Consider the following 17907-nt stretch of genomic DNA (forward strand, 5'->3'; position numbering starts at 1 on the left):
ACTTTTACACAAACAGGTTTGCAATTCACTGGCCACTACACTGCATTTATACATCAATACATTTTCTTACATATGTGTGAATGTTAGCAGCTGTTTATAAGGTGCATTTAGCTTTATACTAGATTTAGTAGCTCAACTCATGTCTGCACGTCTTACTGTGTCGGCGTTCAGAGACTGAGCATCGTGGCTGGTCTGGTGTGTGTCTAGAACAGCAAGACCCCCATCATTCCAGAGCAAAGTTCTTTTGAAACAGCAAATATTTTTTTTCCTTTTTAAAGTTAGTTATTTTTGTGTGTAGCATTATGAACTTGTATTTCATGTTCATTATACCTCAGGAAACTCTTCTACCAAACTGAGAAAACTTGCTCCAGTTGTGCCTAAGCCATCCATACAACCGAAAACTATCCTGTTTCCTACCTCTGCAGACATCCAGTCATCCTCCGTAATAGCCCCTAAAGCTATTATATTTCAGCCCTTTACCACATTGTTGCCAAAGCCACAGCCACTAATTACAATTCAGCCAACACCACAAGCCGGTAAGCAAATGTTGAAGTAAACACGGTGCGCAACTCATCGTGGCACTCCATAACACGTGTGCATAGAAAGGGCATGCTAAAATATTATAGCCAGCCAATCGTGTTTATATGAAATTATTGCTTTACATCTTGTATTATCATATTCGTCTTTGTGTTTTATTTTTTTTATTATTATTATTAAAGAAACTCTCCCCTTGAATGACGTTTTACAATATTATACGTTTGGGCAGAAGACTGGCGTTTCATATGGTAGCCTTCGTTTTAGACTAAGATACGTAAGATACTAGAGTTTCTTTGTTTTTTTGTTTTGTTTTTTAGAGGTGCATGCCTGTTAATAAATGTGTTGCATCTTTCTGCTGGCCAACCCCCTCCCCAGTGGACATAAAGTGGGAAAAAAAATAAAACTATACTTCTCCCTCAGCATGCTGGGAAACATACAACGCCATGACACTGCCCAGTGTGCTGAGGGGACCAGTATATTTTTTTGTCCGATGATCGGGTAAGCTGATCGGGGGGAGGGACAAGGTACAGGTATTACACCTGTCTGAAAGCGGCCTTTGGGTCACATTAAGCCAATGGAATGGAGCTGAACTGCTGTGTGGACCAAACAAAGCCAACAATTTTTTAACAAGTATTAAAAGCAGCGATGTTGAAATGCAGAAACAGCAAAGTATTTGCAAAATTGTTCAACTTTTTTTTATTTATTTTTTTATTTTACATTTCGTCTCTGAAATTGTGTTAAAATGCGTAATTTCTAATTGATCAATCAGTGTATATGCAATAGAGTTGACCCTCGGCATGAGCAAGAAAGTATGTTTCATCACGCTGTTTTGTGGTAGTTTCCCTTTTCCACATGTCCCATATTAGTGCCCTCCATTTTTTTTCATGCCAGGGTAAAGACATTTCTGTGGAGAGTGAGAATTTCTTTGGTTTCTTGCACAAACCACAAATGCTAGTCCCTCTCCCCCATCCCTTCCTAGTAGTAGGGGGTATGTAGAGATGCTCTTGGACAAGACACTTGGGGGTTTCTGATTCAGAGCATTTTTTTCCAAAGTGGTTCAGTCATTGGTCGATCATATCTGCTGGGAAAAGGTCATAGATGATATGTGGGTAGCACAATATGTGTTTGATTACCTGTTCTTACTCCTTGTCTATACTTTGTTGCTTTTTATGTTAGACATACATTTCCCGTGCACCGGCCTAGTCAAGTTCTGGCACATAAAAGGTGGTCCAGAGTTGGGGGTCTCTTCTATGACGTTCGTATTCCCTAAAAGGACATATGGACAGAGGTTGTCATGGTCAGACAACCCCTTTAATGATAAACTCATCGGTCAACTGTATATAGAAATTGAAGATATGCCTTGTGTGGTGATTTATTTCTATTTTACACAGGTCAAAAAGTTATTTTAACCCCTTCTGCTGTTGTACAACTTCCTGCCCCTGGGATGGTAACTTCACAACCCGTACTCGCTGTAAATGGAGCACTTCCGCCACTCGCAACACCATCCATACACCTGCTGTCCCACAATGCAGTTCAAAATGGGAAAACGTCACCAGTCAAACCACTTTCACAGACATCGATCCAGACCACGGATTGTGGAGCTGATGTAAGTAGTGAACAATATGTTTTGTCAATGTTTCAAAAGCCAGTCCTTTAGTTTCCAGATTCAGGATGCTTTTATTCCAGGTTTCATATTATCAGGGTCACATGGGCATTAGACCTTTTGAGTATAACGGCAGAGGATTCATATCCACCCCTATCTTCAGTACAAAGTTGCCAAAAGTGGGTCGTAGAAGTAAAGATTGTCCCACAATATGACGAGCTTTCATGGAAAACTGACTGGCATTGACACAAGTGTTTTTCTTGAACGGTAGTAAAGATTTCTGGCTGATGCAGCAGGTTTCCATTGGTTGTAAACTAGCTTTTATTACCATAGACTAAATGGTTGTAAAAGGAGTGAAACATTTGTCAGATCATTTAAAAAAAAATTGTTACAACAATGGCCATCTTAAGATTTAGCAAGCTTTTGAAAAAATAAAATAAAAGAAGCTCTTGGTTTGTGAGATGCTGTCGTTCCAGAATCATAACTATTGTGCCGTTTAAGCATTACAATAAGATTAACAGTGAAGTAGAAAGAAAATGCAATTGGGTGTCCGTTCAATTTTAGTGACCTCTGTGAAAAAAAAACAAAGATGATTTTACAGATTCTTGTTCTGTTTTAAGACCTTTTCACCCTGATATATACATTAGTCATAACGCTGAGAACTCCGTGCTCCATGACTAATACATATATAAATAAAGGCGGTCATGCAGACAAAGTTGCTGTGCCCACGCAATTACCTGCGGTGTTTTTACGGCGTTCACCATACGGGTTAAACAATGTAATAACTTTATAGGTACATAGTTTGTACGGTTGAAAAAAGACACATGTCCATCAAGTTCAACCAAGGGATGAGAAAAAGGGAAGTAAAAAATGTCTACACATAGGAGGTAATATTTTTATGTTCTAGGAAATTAAGCTATTTTTAAAGCCATCTACTGTCCCTGCTGTGACCAGTTCCTGCGGTAGACTATTCCATAAATTCACAGTTCTCACAGTAAGGCTGGGTTCACACGACCACATTAACGTCCGTAATGGACGGACGTATTTCGGCCGGAAGTCCCGGACCGAACTCCGTGCAGGGAGCCGGGCTCCTAGCATCATAGTTATGTACGATGCTAGGAGTCCCTGCCTCTCTGCAGGACAACTGTCCCGTACTGTAATCATGTTTTCAGTACGGGACAGTAGTTCCACGGAGAAGCAGGGACTCCTAGCATCGTACATAACTATGATGCTAGGAGCCGGCTCCCTGCACTGAGTTCGGTCCGGGACTTCCGGCCGAAATACGTCCGTCCTTTTACGGACGTTACGTTAATGTGGTCGTGTGAACCCAGCCTAAAGAAGGCGTGTCACCTCTGCAGGTTGAACCTTTTTTTTCTCCAGATGGAGGGAGTGCCCCCTTGTTTTTTGAGGGGGTTTTACATAGAACAGGATTTCACCATATTTTTTGTATGTGCCATTTATATAAGTTAATCATGTCCCCCCTTAGTCATCTTTTTTCAAGGCTAAATAGGTTTAGTTCTTTTAATCTTTCCTCATAACTTAGATTCTCCATGCCCCTTATTAGCTTCGTTGCTCTTCTTTGTATTTTTTCTAACTCCAGGGCATCCTTTCTATGAACTGGAGCCCAGAACTGAACTGCATATTCTAGATGAGGCCTCACTAATGCTTTGTAAAGTGGTAATATTACATCCTTGTCCCGCGAGTCCATGCCTCTTTTAATACACGACAGTATCTTGCTGGCCTTTGAAGCAGCTGATTAACATTGCATGCTGTTATTTAGTTTATGATTTACAAGTACACCCAGATCCTTCTCAACAAGTGACTCCCCCAGTGTAGCTCCCCCTAGGACATATGATGCATGCAGGTTGTTGGTACCCAGATGCATAACTTTACATTTATCTACATTAAACTTCATCTGCCAAGTGGATGCCCAAACACTTAGTGTGTTTAAATCCGCTTGCAATTCACGAACATCTTCCATAGACTGAACATTACTACAAAGCTTGGTGTCATCTGCAAAAATAGAAATAGTGCTATTAATCCCATCCTCTATATCATTAACCCCTTAACGCTCCATGACCTACTATTAGGTCATGCTAACTATAGCGTTCGCGCTCAGTGACCTAATAGTAGGTCATAGAGTAAACACGGCGCAGTTCATGAGCTGTGACAGCTGCTGTTTCCGACAGCAGACTATCACAGCTCAATGTGCCGGGACCCGTTACGATGGTCCCGCCTCGCCGATCGCCGCTATTGGTCAGTCAGTGACTAACTGACCAATAACGGTGATCTCTCCCTTCACTTCCTCTTCTGACCTCACATCCTGCCGCACCCGCCCTGAACGCCTCTGTTGGAGTTAGCGAGGCGTTCGGAGCGGTTGTGAAAGAGAGGAGAGAAGATAAAGAGTGCTAAAAAGTTTAAAAAAAAGTTAAAAAACAAACTTTTGTCTGCTTCCCACCTCCCCAATCCACTACCCAAACTACCCAAACCTGTACCCTTGGTCCTTGTGTTCCCCCCACGTTTTTGGTCAGTGATCTCCTATCACTGACCACTTGTTAGTCTTCAGGACCACATTTCTGGTCCCTGGGGATTTTTTTTATTTTTTTTTTCTTTATAAAACAATATAAAACAAAAAAATATATAAAAATAAAAAAAAAAAAAAAAAAAAGGCAGTTTAGAAAATTTTGACAATTTAACTTTTAGTTAGTTCAGTATTAGGGTTAGTTAGTGTCAGGGAACCATCCCAAAGCGTAGTTAGGTATAGCGTCAGGGAATTTAGCGTCAGGAATCCGTCACCGTAGGTAGATCTAGCGTTAGGGATCCATCACCGTAGTTAGGTTTAGTGTTAGGGAAGCTCTGAATAATCTAGTTAGATTTAGTGTCAGGGAAAAGTCGCCGTAGTTAGGTTTAGTCTCAGGGAAGTTCAAATAAAATCTAGTTAGGTTTAGTGTTAGGTACCCTCGCCCCAGTTAGGTTTAGTGTCAGGGAAGCCCACTTGTTCTATAAAAACAAATTTTTTGGCTAGTTTAGGTAGCAGCCTATTGCTCCAAACAACCATGTCCCAACGGACATTTAGTGCCGAAGAGGCATATTAATTTCTTGCCTCCGACACAGAGTCGTCGGGTGGTGAGACTCTGTTCTATTTATCCACCTCCTCATCCAGTGATGAAGAGGAGGAGGAACCCCCTAGGAGACGCTCCAGGACCACCACTGCAGTTGTAGCCCCCGAGCGAAGTGACCCCTCCGAAGTTGTAACCCCTGAGCGAAGTGACCCAATTTGGACACCCACACCAGATATTTATGAGCCCCAAATCCCCGAGTACACGGGCAACCCGGGGATCAAATTTAATACGGCAGGGCTCAGTGAGATGGACTTTTTCAAGAAGTTCTTCACTGATGACTTTATAGAGCTAATGGTCTCCCAGACTAATTTATATGCCAAACAGTATATAACAAAGAACCCCACATCGTTTTATGCCCAGTCCCACAGGTGGACCCCTGTAGATGCAGCAGAGTTGGGCAAGTTCTGGGGACTTCATTTGAACATGGGGCTTCTGAAAAAGCCGTCCATTAGGACCTACTGGAGCACGGACATCCTATACCACACCCCGATGTACCGCATGGCCATGTCCAGGATGCATTATGAGGCAATACTTCGCTTCTTGCATTATACGGATAATGAGCAGTGCCCACCCCGAGATGACCCCAGTTTTGACCGTTTGTACAAACTGAGACCCCTGTTAGACCATTTCAGTGCCCGGTTTGCCCAAGCATACACCCCCGAGAAGTGTATCTCTATAGATGAGTCCCTGGTACATTTTAAAGGGAGGCTTCAATTCCGCCAGTACCTGCCGAGTAAGAGGGCAAGGTATGGCGTGAAGATGTATAAGCTGTGCGAGAGTGCGTCAGGGTATACATATAAATTTAGGATATATGAAGGGAAGGACAGCAGTATTCAGCCCCCAGAATGCCCCTCTTACTGGGAATTAATGGAAAAATTGTGTGGGATTTGGTGCACCCACTGCTGGACCAGGGTTACCACCTCTACCTGGATAATTTTTATACCAGCGTCCCACTCTTCAAGTGCCTCGCTTCCAGAAGTCCTGCAGCATACGGCACTGCTAGAAGAAATCTGAGAGGCCTCCCTAAAACACTGCTTGCGCAAACACTCAGAAGGGGTGAGAGCAGGGCACATTCTAGCAGTAACCTATTGTGTGTCAAGTACAAGGACAAGAGAGATGTCCTTGTATTGACAACAATACATGGCCACACCAGCACCCATGTACCAGTACGAGGTACCAGTACAGAGACCCCCAAACCAGACTGCATCCTGGACTACAATAGGTACATGGGAGGGGTGGACTTGTCAGATCAAGTCCTGAAGCCCTACAGCGCCATGCGCAAATCGCGGGTGTGGTATAAGAAGCTGGCCGTGTACATCATACAGATGGCTTTGTACAATGCGTACGTGCTACATCGATGTGCAGGCCAGAGTGGAACTTTCCTGGAATTTCAAGAGGTGGTTATAAAAAATCTAATCTTTAGGGACCAGGAAGGGGGGGCACCCAGTACTTCTGGAAGCGAGGCCACACGCATCGTACCAGGGCAACACTTTCCAGGAGAAGTTCCCCAAACCGGTGGAAAGGGAAAGAGTCAAAAGAGGTGCAGAGTCTGCTATAAGAGGGGGATAAGGAAGAACACAATATACCAATGTGACACGTGTCCCGAAAAAACAGGGCTCTGTATAAAAGATTGTTTTAAAATGTATCATACATCCCTTGATTTTTAATTTACCCTGATACACTCCGCACAGCTTATCCCCCTCATCTTTCCCTTCTGAGCCCTGCCGTATGCCCAGGCAGCTGATAACAGCCACATGTAGGGTATTGCCGTACCCAGGAGAACCCACATTACAATTTAAGGGGTGTATATCTCCGGTGGCGCATGCTGGGCACAATATATCGGACACTGACATGCCATATATATACATAAAATTGCAAATCTCACACTGCACCATCTGCTGCGCATTATCTTTTACACAGTACCTGTGGGGTCAAAATGCTCACTACACCTCTAGATGAATGTCTTAAGGGGTGTAGTTTTTAAAATGGGGTCACTTCTCGGGGGTTTCAACTGTACTGGTACCTCAGGGGCTTCTGCATATATGACTTAGCACCAGAAAAGCTTCAGTAGGCCAAATGGTGCTCCTTTCCTTCTGAGCCCTCACATGGGCCTAAACGGCAGTTTATCACCACAAATGGGGTATTGCCGCACTCAGGACAAATTGGGCAACAAAATGGGGTATGTTGTTCCCTGTGAAAATAAGAAATTTTGATCAAAAATGACATCTTTTTGGAAAAAATATCATTTTTTTCATTTCACAGCCCAATTCAAATAGGTGCTGTGAAAAAACTGTGCGGTCAAAATGATAACAAAAACCATAAATGAATTCCTTGAGGGGTGTAGTTTCCAAAATGGGGTCACTTCTGGTGGGTTTCCATTGCTATGATACCTCAACACCTCTTCAAACCTGGCATGCTGCCTAAAATATATTCTAATAAAAAAGAGGCCTCAAAATGCACTAGGTGCTTCTTTGCTTCTAGGGCTTGTGTTTTAGTCCACGAGCGCAGTAGGGCCACATGTGGGACATTTCTAAAAACTGCAGAATCTGGACAATACATATTTAGTCGTGTTTCTCTGGTAAAACCTTCTCTGTTACAGAAAAAAATTGAATAAAATTGAAATTCAGCAGAAAAAATGAAATTTGAAAATTTCACCTCCACTTTGCTTTAATTCCTGTTAAATGCCTGAAGGGTTAAAAAACTTTCTAAATGCTGTTTTGAATACTTTGAGGGGTCTAGTTTTTAAAATGGGGTGTTTTATGGGGGTTTCTAATACATAGGCCTCTCAAATCCACTTTAGAACTGAACTGGTACCTTAAAAAAAAGGCTTTTGAAATTTTCTTAAGAATATGAGAAATTGCTGTTTATGTTCTAAGCCTTGTAACGTCCAAGAAAAATAAAAAAATGTTCAAAAAACGATGCCAATCTAAAGTAGAAATATGGGAAATGTGAACTAGTAACTATTTTGGGTGGTATAACCGCCTGTTTTTCAAGCAGATGCATTTAAATTCAGAAAAATGCTATTTTTTCTAAATTTTCTCTAAATTTTGCAATTTTTCACAAATAAAGACTGAATATATCGACCATATTTTACCACAAACATGAAGCCCAAAGTGTCACGAGAAAACAATCTCAAAATCGCTTGGATAGGTTTAAGCATTCCGACGTTATTACCACATAAAGTGAAATATGTCAGATTTGAAAAATGGGCTCTGAGCCTTAAGGCCCAAACCAGGCTGCGTCCTTAAAGGGTTAATAAATAAGTTGAATAATAGTGGTCCCAGCACGGAACCCTGGGGTACACCACTTATAGGTTGGGGTTGTTACGGATGTGGCGATACCTAGTATTTGTAACTTATTTGCTTTTTTTTTTTAATAATAAAGCATTTTGTAGGGGGAAAAAGTGTTTTTTTTTTTTTTTTACGAAACTTTTTTTTTTAACTTTTAATTTCTACTCCCACTAGGGGACTTCACTATGCGATAGTTTTGTAGTGCATTGTATTACTTGCCTGTCCGTGTAAAACTCTGGCATGGCCTAGCAGGCATAAGTAGTGGCAGACTTGGGGGGCCTTTATTAAGACCCCCAACTGCCATAGAAACCAACGACACCCTGCGATCTTACTCAGGATGCCGATGGAGTGAGAGAGGAAGCTCCCTCCCTCTCTCCAAAACCACTCCGATGCGGCGCTAGCTATTGAGCGCTGCATTTGAGGGGTTAAACGAGCGAGATCGATACTAAGATCAATTTCACCCGTTAAAGCAGGGAGCCATTAAATCTCCCTGCTCTGTTTATTTGTTCCAATGCAACGCCGTAAAAATGCTATTTCATCGGAATAAACCCGTTATGGGCGGTCACTAAACTGTTGAATTTAATAAAACATAAAAATTTAATACCAATTTGGCATTCCAAAATCCCAGCAATCCATACAATAAACTATTGCGCTAGTGCAAGTTGGACATTGACACCAACAAAAAAAAAATAATTACATATGTGTTAGATGTGCCCTGCAATGATGCAAAAAAAAAAAAGCAGTTACTTTAATGAAAAAAAAAGTGTTTTGGCAGTGTTGAGGTAAAATTTTAACACAAAAATCTTTGTGTCCTTAAGACCAACATTGGCCGTGTCCTTCCTATTCATGGCATGGGTAAATAATTACCATATGTATTTTTTATGTACTAACGGTGTTGTGGCAATGTGCCAGCATGTTACATTCCATAAATGTGTCTATGTGGCACTGCCCATAAAAAGCTTTTAAAACCCCATACTGTTCCCAAACCGTTCTCACTTTGAAGTGCCAAAATGAGTTGTGCCTGGAGTGAGGATCTTAAACTAGAGCCTGGAACAGACACATGGTTTGGATAAGCCAGTGCATGACTTCGTTTTCAATTTGTGCCGTGGCAAAACTTGTGTCTCCATGATGAAAGCTTTGGCTTCTTTTTAAAGTTTATCTGTATTGATAGAACATAATTATAATACAAGGACATGCGTCAGTATGTAATATGACCGTAAGATATTTCCCTTCATTGCTGTTAAAAGAACGTTTCCACCTAACAGCAAATAATTGCTATGAATTGAGTTGGACTCTTCTGTCCAGGTGTTCAAAATTTGACTAAGTTGTATTTGTTTCCACTCTCTGATTTCCAAAAACGAAAACGGGAAAGGGATGCCATTTCGTCTCACAGAGGTTTTTACAGGCCCTTGAATGTTAGATCTGCCTGTGTGTGCGGAAAATGTTACTTCCCCCTGTAGGGACTGTGGGAATTATTGGGACTATGTGAGTTGTTATTGTAGCTAGTAATCCTCTTAACCAAAATGAAAACAGAAAGGGGAAATTTCTCAACCAGTTCTCTGTCGTTGAAAAGTAGCAAATAGTTCCATAAGTTGCAATTTGCATTTGAAAATGTTGAGTTTTGGGCGTTTTACGCCACCCTCGCCACTTGAGAAAAAGAGGGCGTGGCTTACAAAAAGGAGGCGGGGCAACCATAGCCCAACACATTTCTTATAATTTACGCTTCTTAAAATGATAGTGGAAATCTACGTCTCTTTCACTCATCGCAAGGTAGTGGCTCATGCCGGAAATGGATGGTGCACAGCTACGGTCGTTGCGTCACAATTATGCTGCACAGCAAGTGGGAAAATGCAACCGATTTATTAAGAGGCATGCGCCTCTTGAACTGTCGCTTCTTACTCCAGTGGAGCAGAAAGAGTGGCGTATGAATCATAGTAAATATTCCTCAAGGACCCAAAACTCTGTACATAGTCCCAAACTGTCACGTGTTGTCCAAAGTGCTGCAATATGAGTCATTGTGTACCTTTAGAGTGAGGGGTTTTGTTATTTTTTCTACATTTTCAACATCCTCAGTAACAATAACACATTAGTCACATACTCACATCATAGCTGTGTCCTGAATATGGCAGTCATCACTGTGACTTAGTGAGCCAAAACAGTCAGGGGACCATATCACCACGGGAGAGAGGGGGGGATTTGAAAGGTGAGTATGTGACTTTATTTTTAGCAATATACAGTTTATATTGAAGCTGTAAATACTTGTATTCTCTATAACAGGAGTCCTCAACTGGCGGAGCGCGGATGCTGTTGTTGAGACCAGTGGCGCCGCTAGCATTGGGCATTCGGGGCAGAATCCCCTGAGATTTGGCCCGGTGCTCTGGATCACCGAGCCACATTCAGTTATATTGGTGTCCTCAGGACGCCAAAACATTTGTAAACTTTGCCGGAGCAAACTATTCATTCCCTGCTCTGCCATTCACTAGGCTACAGGCCACGTTAGACCTACAGTCTATAAGACACCGGGACAGGGACGCACTATCATCGCGCCGTCCTACGCAATGGTCAAGTCTAAGCGTCTCATAGGCTGCAACGTGTATGAAGAGGCCTACTGTGGAGTTCTGTTCGTCGCAGGAACGCGGCTAGGGGAGTATAACTTTTTTTTTTTATTTGTTTGGGGCACACTATCTATAAATGTTTACTACTGGTTTTGCAGATCGGACCTTTACCTGACAATAGACCCCTGCCCTATAAAATAACAATTCTGGAGCAACTTAGAACTCTGTTCTATTGACGAGGGGAATGGTAACCTCGAGTTCTAGGAGGAATAACCGGAATGTCAGTGTGTATAGGTCTAAATAAACAACAACAAAAAAGGTTCTCCCATTTTATAAGGTATGCGAGTATTTACTAAAGCAGACATGTCAGAAGAGCTGACCAGTCCTCTTTAACGTCTTCTCGACTGCCCACTGTTTTTAGAAAGCGGGCGTGGCAGGTCCGGAGTCACCGAAAATCTGGTGATGTGATTAGAGACTGGGAAACCCTCTTCATTTAGCACTGGGGACCTAGAAAGGACCCCAGGGCTGTCAGTGCGCCCTAACAGCAGGGTAACCGAACAATGCGTTGCCCTAACAGCAGCCTGTGTCATAGAGACGCAGTATACTGTATCCGCATACAGGAGTTACAAGTTCTAAAGTCATTTTTAAGTATGAAATAAAGTTTGTTAAAAAGTTATCCGTTCATGGGATTAAAAAAATGAAAATGTAAGAAAAAATTAAAGAAATGTACACAGTCATTATTTAGTATATATATTTTTTTACATAAAAACAAAACATGTACACATATTGGGTATCTAAACAACCGTAATAACCTGAAGAATTAATGTATCCGGTTATGTAGCGTGAAATATGAACAATTACATTTTGAAAATAGTTTTCTTCTATATTCACGCCGCCAAATAAGATACACAGTAATTTTATTTGTAAAACCGCCCCCTCCCCCCCCCCCCCCACCTCGTAGGAAGATAATGTAAATTTTTCTCCCATAAAACAAGGCCTTCTACAGCCACGTCAATGAAAAGAGAAATGTTATCGTTGCTGAAAGGCAGAGGCACAAAAACCTTCAGCTGGTCGTTTTAAGGCCTTTTCAGGCCTAGTCATCAAGGGGTTAAATTGACCCTAGTGGCCTTACTGTTTTCTCCTAACTGCAAAATGACTCGTAGTCAGCCGATACAATTCTCTGGAGCCCTCTTATAGGTAATAGGAAATCTTCCATGACTACGGGACGGACACTTGGAGCGTTGTCAGGGCTGATTCTGAGATTAGTTGCTTCCAATAACAGACTTTTCTCAGGATAAGCATTTACTAAATTGATGATTTGCTGCGCAATATCCTTGATATTAAAGAGTTAATGCGTCCCTTGTACAGCACTAACCTCATCCTACTGATGTGGAAACATGTTGGCTCAAGACAAAATGGAAATTGTGAGGCGTTTCTTGAAGTGCTCTTTATTATTCCTGTGGGCTGTGCGCTTTATATTCTAATGCTGTTCTTCTGGGGTCATGTAATTCTACAAGATACAAGAGAACTTAGATTTATGGCGAGTTAGTTAAACGTAGGCCTCATGCACACGGCCGTAAAAATACTCCGTAATTGCGGATCATAATACGGTCTTTAATTTCGGATCCATTCACTTCTATTGCCCGCGGACACCTTTCCGAATCGCTACGGATAGGTGTCCTTGCCGTAGAAGTGTACCGAAAAAGATAGGACATGTCCTATCTTTTGCTTTTTACGGGCAGTGTTCCCATACTCTGTATGGGAGAACGGGACGAAAATTCGGGCTGCGGCCGGCCATGCTCACAGCCGCGGGCCGTGATTACAGGCACGACCGTGTGCATGAGGCCTAACGATGTAGTCGTTTGTTTTATATAAAATGTAGAATTCTGTCCTTCCTATATTCACTAAAGCACGTTATCCTGTTTTCAACAGATCAGGTCAGGTTTCTATTGGCTAAGGGGAAACATCTTTAACCCTTTCAGAACTGTTACAAGTGTTCCATTACAGTCTCCTTGGTGTACAAGAAAAATGTCTTGTTTTTTTTCTAACTAGCTCACCCATCAGTGAAATGACAGACTTCAAGCTTGCAATTGCTTTACTTCTAGGTCCTGTGCTCCGGCCTCATTCAGTCGTCTCCTAGGGGGATTGTGTTGATTAAAATCCCAATCCACAATTCTCTTTTCTACAGTACTCGGGTGTTTGTTCCATCTGGACCCGGTGACCTTGTTTATTTCGTGTTTTTAAGGAGACGCTGCACTTCTTATTGGGTTAGGTAGGTGACATTTAAAGTGAATCTGTCATGTTTCCTAGGCTCCCCTATCTAAGGACATATATAATAGAGTGGGAGCTATATAGGGTTCTATTTTTTTGATTGAGTATTTTCATGTAAAAAGCTGTTTAAATGCTGCCAGGACTCATAAAGAAAGCCTGTGAGTCCTGCATCCCCCGCCCACAGACAATGATTGACAGCTCTTTCTGCATAAACTTTAGTCAACCACCCCTTTACCACATAAAGATCACCCCCCCCCCCCCCCCCTCCGAAGATCTCATCACAAAGGATCCTGCTACTAGGAATCAGAGCTTTCCCCGCAGCTACAGAGAAGTATCAGGTGGATGTTTACCGATTTTAGTATTCTATTACATGTCCTCAGGAGTCAAGACTGGAGCCTTGCCGGAATCCATGGGAGCAGAGTGAATCCTAGTCAGTGTCATAGTGTAGGTCCTCCTGTCAGGCGTTCACGGGCTCCATCATCAGAGTTGAGGTAGATCTCCTAATGTCCATGGAGATACTGAGGGTTGACAAATCTCTGTTTTCTATGGTGCATATAGTGTAATTCCTGCCGTTATGCAGACCATGTAATGCAAATGGAGAGCCCCTCTTGTATTGCTAATTGGTCCGTTGTAGCGCCAGGTGTCAGGGCTCTGTCCTCCTATGAAGTCCACATTGTGTTGGCCTTGGTCATTTTGACTGTGAAGTCCTTCAGTGCTGCTGCCAGTTCTAACCCTGAAGAATTGGAGTTGGTCAAAGAGCTCCAAGTGCAACGCTGGTGTTTCTCAGGGGGCTGCAGGAGGTGACGCTGATGGACTGCAGTTTGCTGTGCTGTTTGCGGAGTTGCTGTATTAGATGTGGCTTGTGGTGTGGAGAAATGCTCAGGCAATATCCCTTTCTGTGAAGTCAGGTCAGCAGAAGCTCTCTCGGACTTATGTCTGGTCATTGCAGAAAGACTTGGGGTATGTTCACACAGAGGTTTTGCACCACATGCGTTTTTTTGTTTTTTGCTGCGATTTTTTTACTTGTTTTTTTAGCTACCTCTTTAACAGAAAGATGGCATATCTTTTTCGCGGGAGGTGGAGTCCATTTGCCACGGCAAAAAGCTGTGTGAACAGGGCCTTACAGGGAACTATAGAGCAAGTTGTTGCTCAGAGGTATCCATACTGTAGGTTGCTGCGAGATGCATCTTCTAGCGTCCTGAGCTGTGGATGTGGTTCTCTCTTGTTTAGGATACTGCTAAAGCGATTAGAATATACATGGAATATATTTTATGCGATTTGATTCATTTAGGAAACTCTGACATTGGGAAAAAAAAAAATAATCACTTTGCCATTAGGTTCACTAGATGTCCTCATCTACAAAGGAAGTTTACATAAACATTTAAAACTGCCCTAGCAAATTCTCGTCTTCACCCTAAATAAACTGTATATTTTCTATTTATCAATTGAAAACAAATTTAAAAAGATGTTCACACATATCGGATAAGAATGTATTTACCTTTATTTGGTCCGTAGAACATTCATCTGCCAACAATGTATAGCAACGGATATTTGACTGTTCGAAATGTTTGACTTTTTTTTTATAGCTGAATTCAGTATGTGAATATTTTCAGAGTAACTTGTCTGACTGTTAAGTAATGCTATAAAGCCGTAGCTACCAGCAAACATCCGCATTGCATCTGTCAGAAACCACTTTTGTTACCATAGACGTATTCGACGCTATAGACCATCAGTCTAATCAATCTTACGTGTGACCAGAGACGTACAGTGCCCTGAAAAAAAAGTATTTACCCCCCTTGGTGTTTTCATGTTTTGTTGCATTACAACCTGGAATTAAGACTCCATAATTAAGACTAAAAAAACAGATACTTTTATGTGCATAAATATCCCCCCCCCCCCCCCCAAAAGTCAATAATTTGTGGAGCCTCCTTTTGCTGCAGTTACAGATGCAGCAAGTTGCGGTACGTCTCTATTAGACACCTAAATATTTGCCCATTCTTTCAGGCAAAATCGCTCAAACTCTTACGTGAGTTGCATTAGTGTACAGGAGTCTTCAAGTCATGCCGCTGATTCTTTACTGGTTTGAGGTCTGGGTTTTGACTCGGCCATTCCGAGACCTTTAAATGCCTCCTCTTCCCCTCCAGTGTAGCTTTAGCAGTACGTTTGGTGTCATTGTCCTGCTGGAAGGTGAACCTCTGTCCCATTTTAAAATCTCTGGCAGACTAAACAGGTTTTCCTCAAGAATTGCCCTGTATTTACTGTCATCCAGCAGTTCAATCCTGACCAGTCTTCGAGTTTGTGCCAAAGAAAATCATTCCCACAGCATGATGCTGCCGCCACCATGCTTAACTGTGGGAATGGTGTTTTTGGGTTGATGGAAATAGTTGGTTTGCACCACACATAGCGTTTTCCATGATGGCCACAATAACTTTTTTCTATGTGTTTGTGGAGTCTGCTAGATGCTGTTGGGTGAACTCCAAAATGCTTTTTTTTCTGGCCACTCTTCTATAAAGCCCCTCTGGAGTGTACGGCTTATAGTGGTCCTATGGACGTTCCTTCAGTGTTATCGTTGGTGTCTTTGTTTAGTCTCTGACTATTGCCCTCTTTGCCCGGCCTGTGATTTTTGGTGGGCGGCCTTCTCTTGTCAGGTTTGTAGTTCAGCCATATTCGTTCCATTTTGTAATAATGGATTTAATGGTGTTCCATGGGATGTTCAATGTTTGGGATATATTTTTTGTAACCCAACCCTGATCTATACTTCTCCCCATCTTTGTATCTGACCTGTTTGGAGAGCTCCTTGGTCTTCAGGTTTCTTGTTAGTGGTGTTGTAGACTCGGGTCTTCCAGAACACGGGTATTTTATACTGACATCATGTGACACTTTGATTGCACACACGAGGTTCTTATTCAACTAATGATATAACTTGGTATTATTGGTTTGACAAGAGCTTGTATAGGGGTTTCATAGCAAACGTGAGTGCATGTGGATTCACCCTAATGTTTCAGTATTTTTTTTCATTCCACTGTAGCAATTTGGACTATTTTTTTTTTTTGCTAGGTCCATTACATAAAATTACATTTTAAAATCCATTTTAATTCCAGCTTGTTATTAAAAAAAACAAAACAGGAAAAATACCAAGGGGGTGAATACTTTGGCAAGGCACTGTAAGTGTCGTGATTTGACTGCTAATATCACATATATTAAGATGTCCGGTGACGTATTTAATGCCCATCCATATCCTACTGTATTCTCAGCTCACATGTTGCAGTACGACTGCGTGCCCTATGAGGTAGAGGTTGACCTAATCACTGACCACCTTATTGTGAGTCTTCATTGGTATTGAAATACTAGGAAATTTTTTCCCATAGTTTTGCAGCAAAAATGCATTAACTTTAAAACTGAAGATACGAAATCCTCTTTCCCACTATGGAACCCCCCCCCCCCCCCCTAAATGTTTTTAATAGATTTCTCCTTCTTTCTTCTCTGGGATCTGTTTCTGCTTTTCTTTTTAAAAATCCAAGATCTATTTCCCTTCCTTTCTTGGCAATCGTTCTCATTACTGGAGATAAGGGACACAGAGTAGTTATCTTGGGGTAAGGGCATTTCTGGACTTCATGTTGGTCATCCCATTGAAACACTCAAACTCTTCCCGTTGCAGGCCCTTTCACTGCAGTACACGACACAGTGCCGCTCTTGTCTATGTGGCTGTATGTGGTACTGCTACTCGCTCTGCCCTATTCAAGTGAATGGAGCTGAGCAGCAGGACCACACAGTGACGTGAATGAGAGAGGTTCTGTGTTGAGTACTGCAGGTAAAGGGCTGTGCTGGTACAATAAGCGCAGCATTCTATTCGTTCTGTTGATCATTTGGGTTCCCAGAAGTGGAAGCACTCTAATCCCCTAATATCCTTCAGAGTTATACCCGGTCTCCGTCTCACACATTACGTTATTTGGCTGTTACGTAAAAGAATTTCTGCTACCATTAGTGTGTAAAAAAAAAAAAGAAGCGGGAAAAAAGCCTGCTGCTACCCACATCTCAATTGCAACATTACAATCAGTGGGGTACCTTCTATTGGTTCTGGGGCCATGTCCAGCCCCATTATTGCCAACTGCCACTGTAATGCTGACTAAACTTTTATACCACATTGTTGTTGGATTTTATATTCATTTTTTTAATTGTGAAGTTCTTTATGAATTACAGTTTATTCATTTCATGTCATTACAACTTTTTTAGGCTGTACTCAGATTAGCGTTGTAAAACTCGTCGGTGTTCCCTCAGGTGAAAACTGACTATTTAACATCCGAGATCAATCTGTATTGTGTCAGTGCGTTCCATGTGTCAGGTTTTTTTTGAGTCAGGAAAAACTGACCGCACCCGGATAGCGTGGCCAGGACAAGTCGAATGCGAGAATTGAACTTCTCAAGTGCACGCCGTGATTTTCTCGGGTCCATGCAGAAAAGCGGACATGTGAATGTGCCCACTTTAATGGGTCCGTATTCAGTCAGTGTGCTGTCAGTTATACGATTGGA

At 42.0% G+C, this 17907-nt stretch overlaps 1 protein-coding gene across 1 annotated transcript in view; it reads left to right on the plus strand.

Moving 5' to 3' along the window:
- ATF6 (activating transcription factor 6) overlaps positions 1–17907 on the plus strand; it is a 100549-nt gene that overhangs the window by 36439 nt on the left and 46203 nt on the right. Inside the window, exons 6-7 of the mRNA XM_075832264.1 lie at positions 336–536; positions 1929–2143. Of these exons, the coding sequence (XP_075688379.1) occupies positions 336–536; positions 1929–2143 (416 nt within the window). The remainder of the gene's footprint in view (positions 1–335; positions 537–1928; positions 2144–17907) is intronic.

Source organism: Rhinoderma darwinii, chromosome 7 (assembly GCF_050947455.1).
Source record: "Rhinoderma darwinii isolate aRhiDar2 chromosome 7, aRhiDar2.hap1, whole genome shotgun sequence".
NCBI classification, from domain to species: Eukaryota; Metazoa; Chordata; class Amphibia; order Anura; family Rhinodermatidae; genus Rhinoderma; species Rhinoderma darwinii.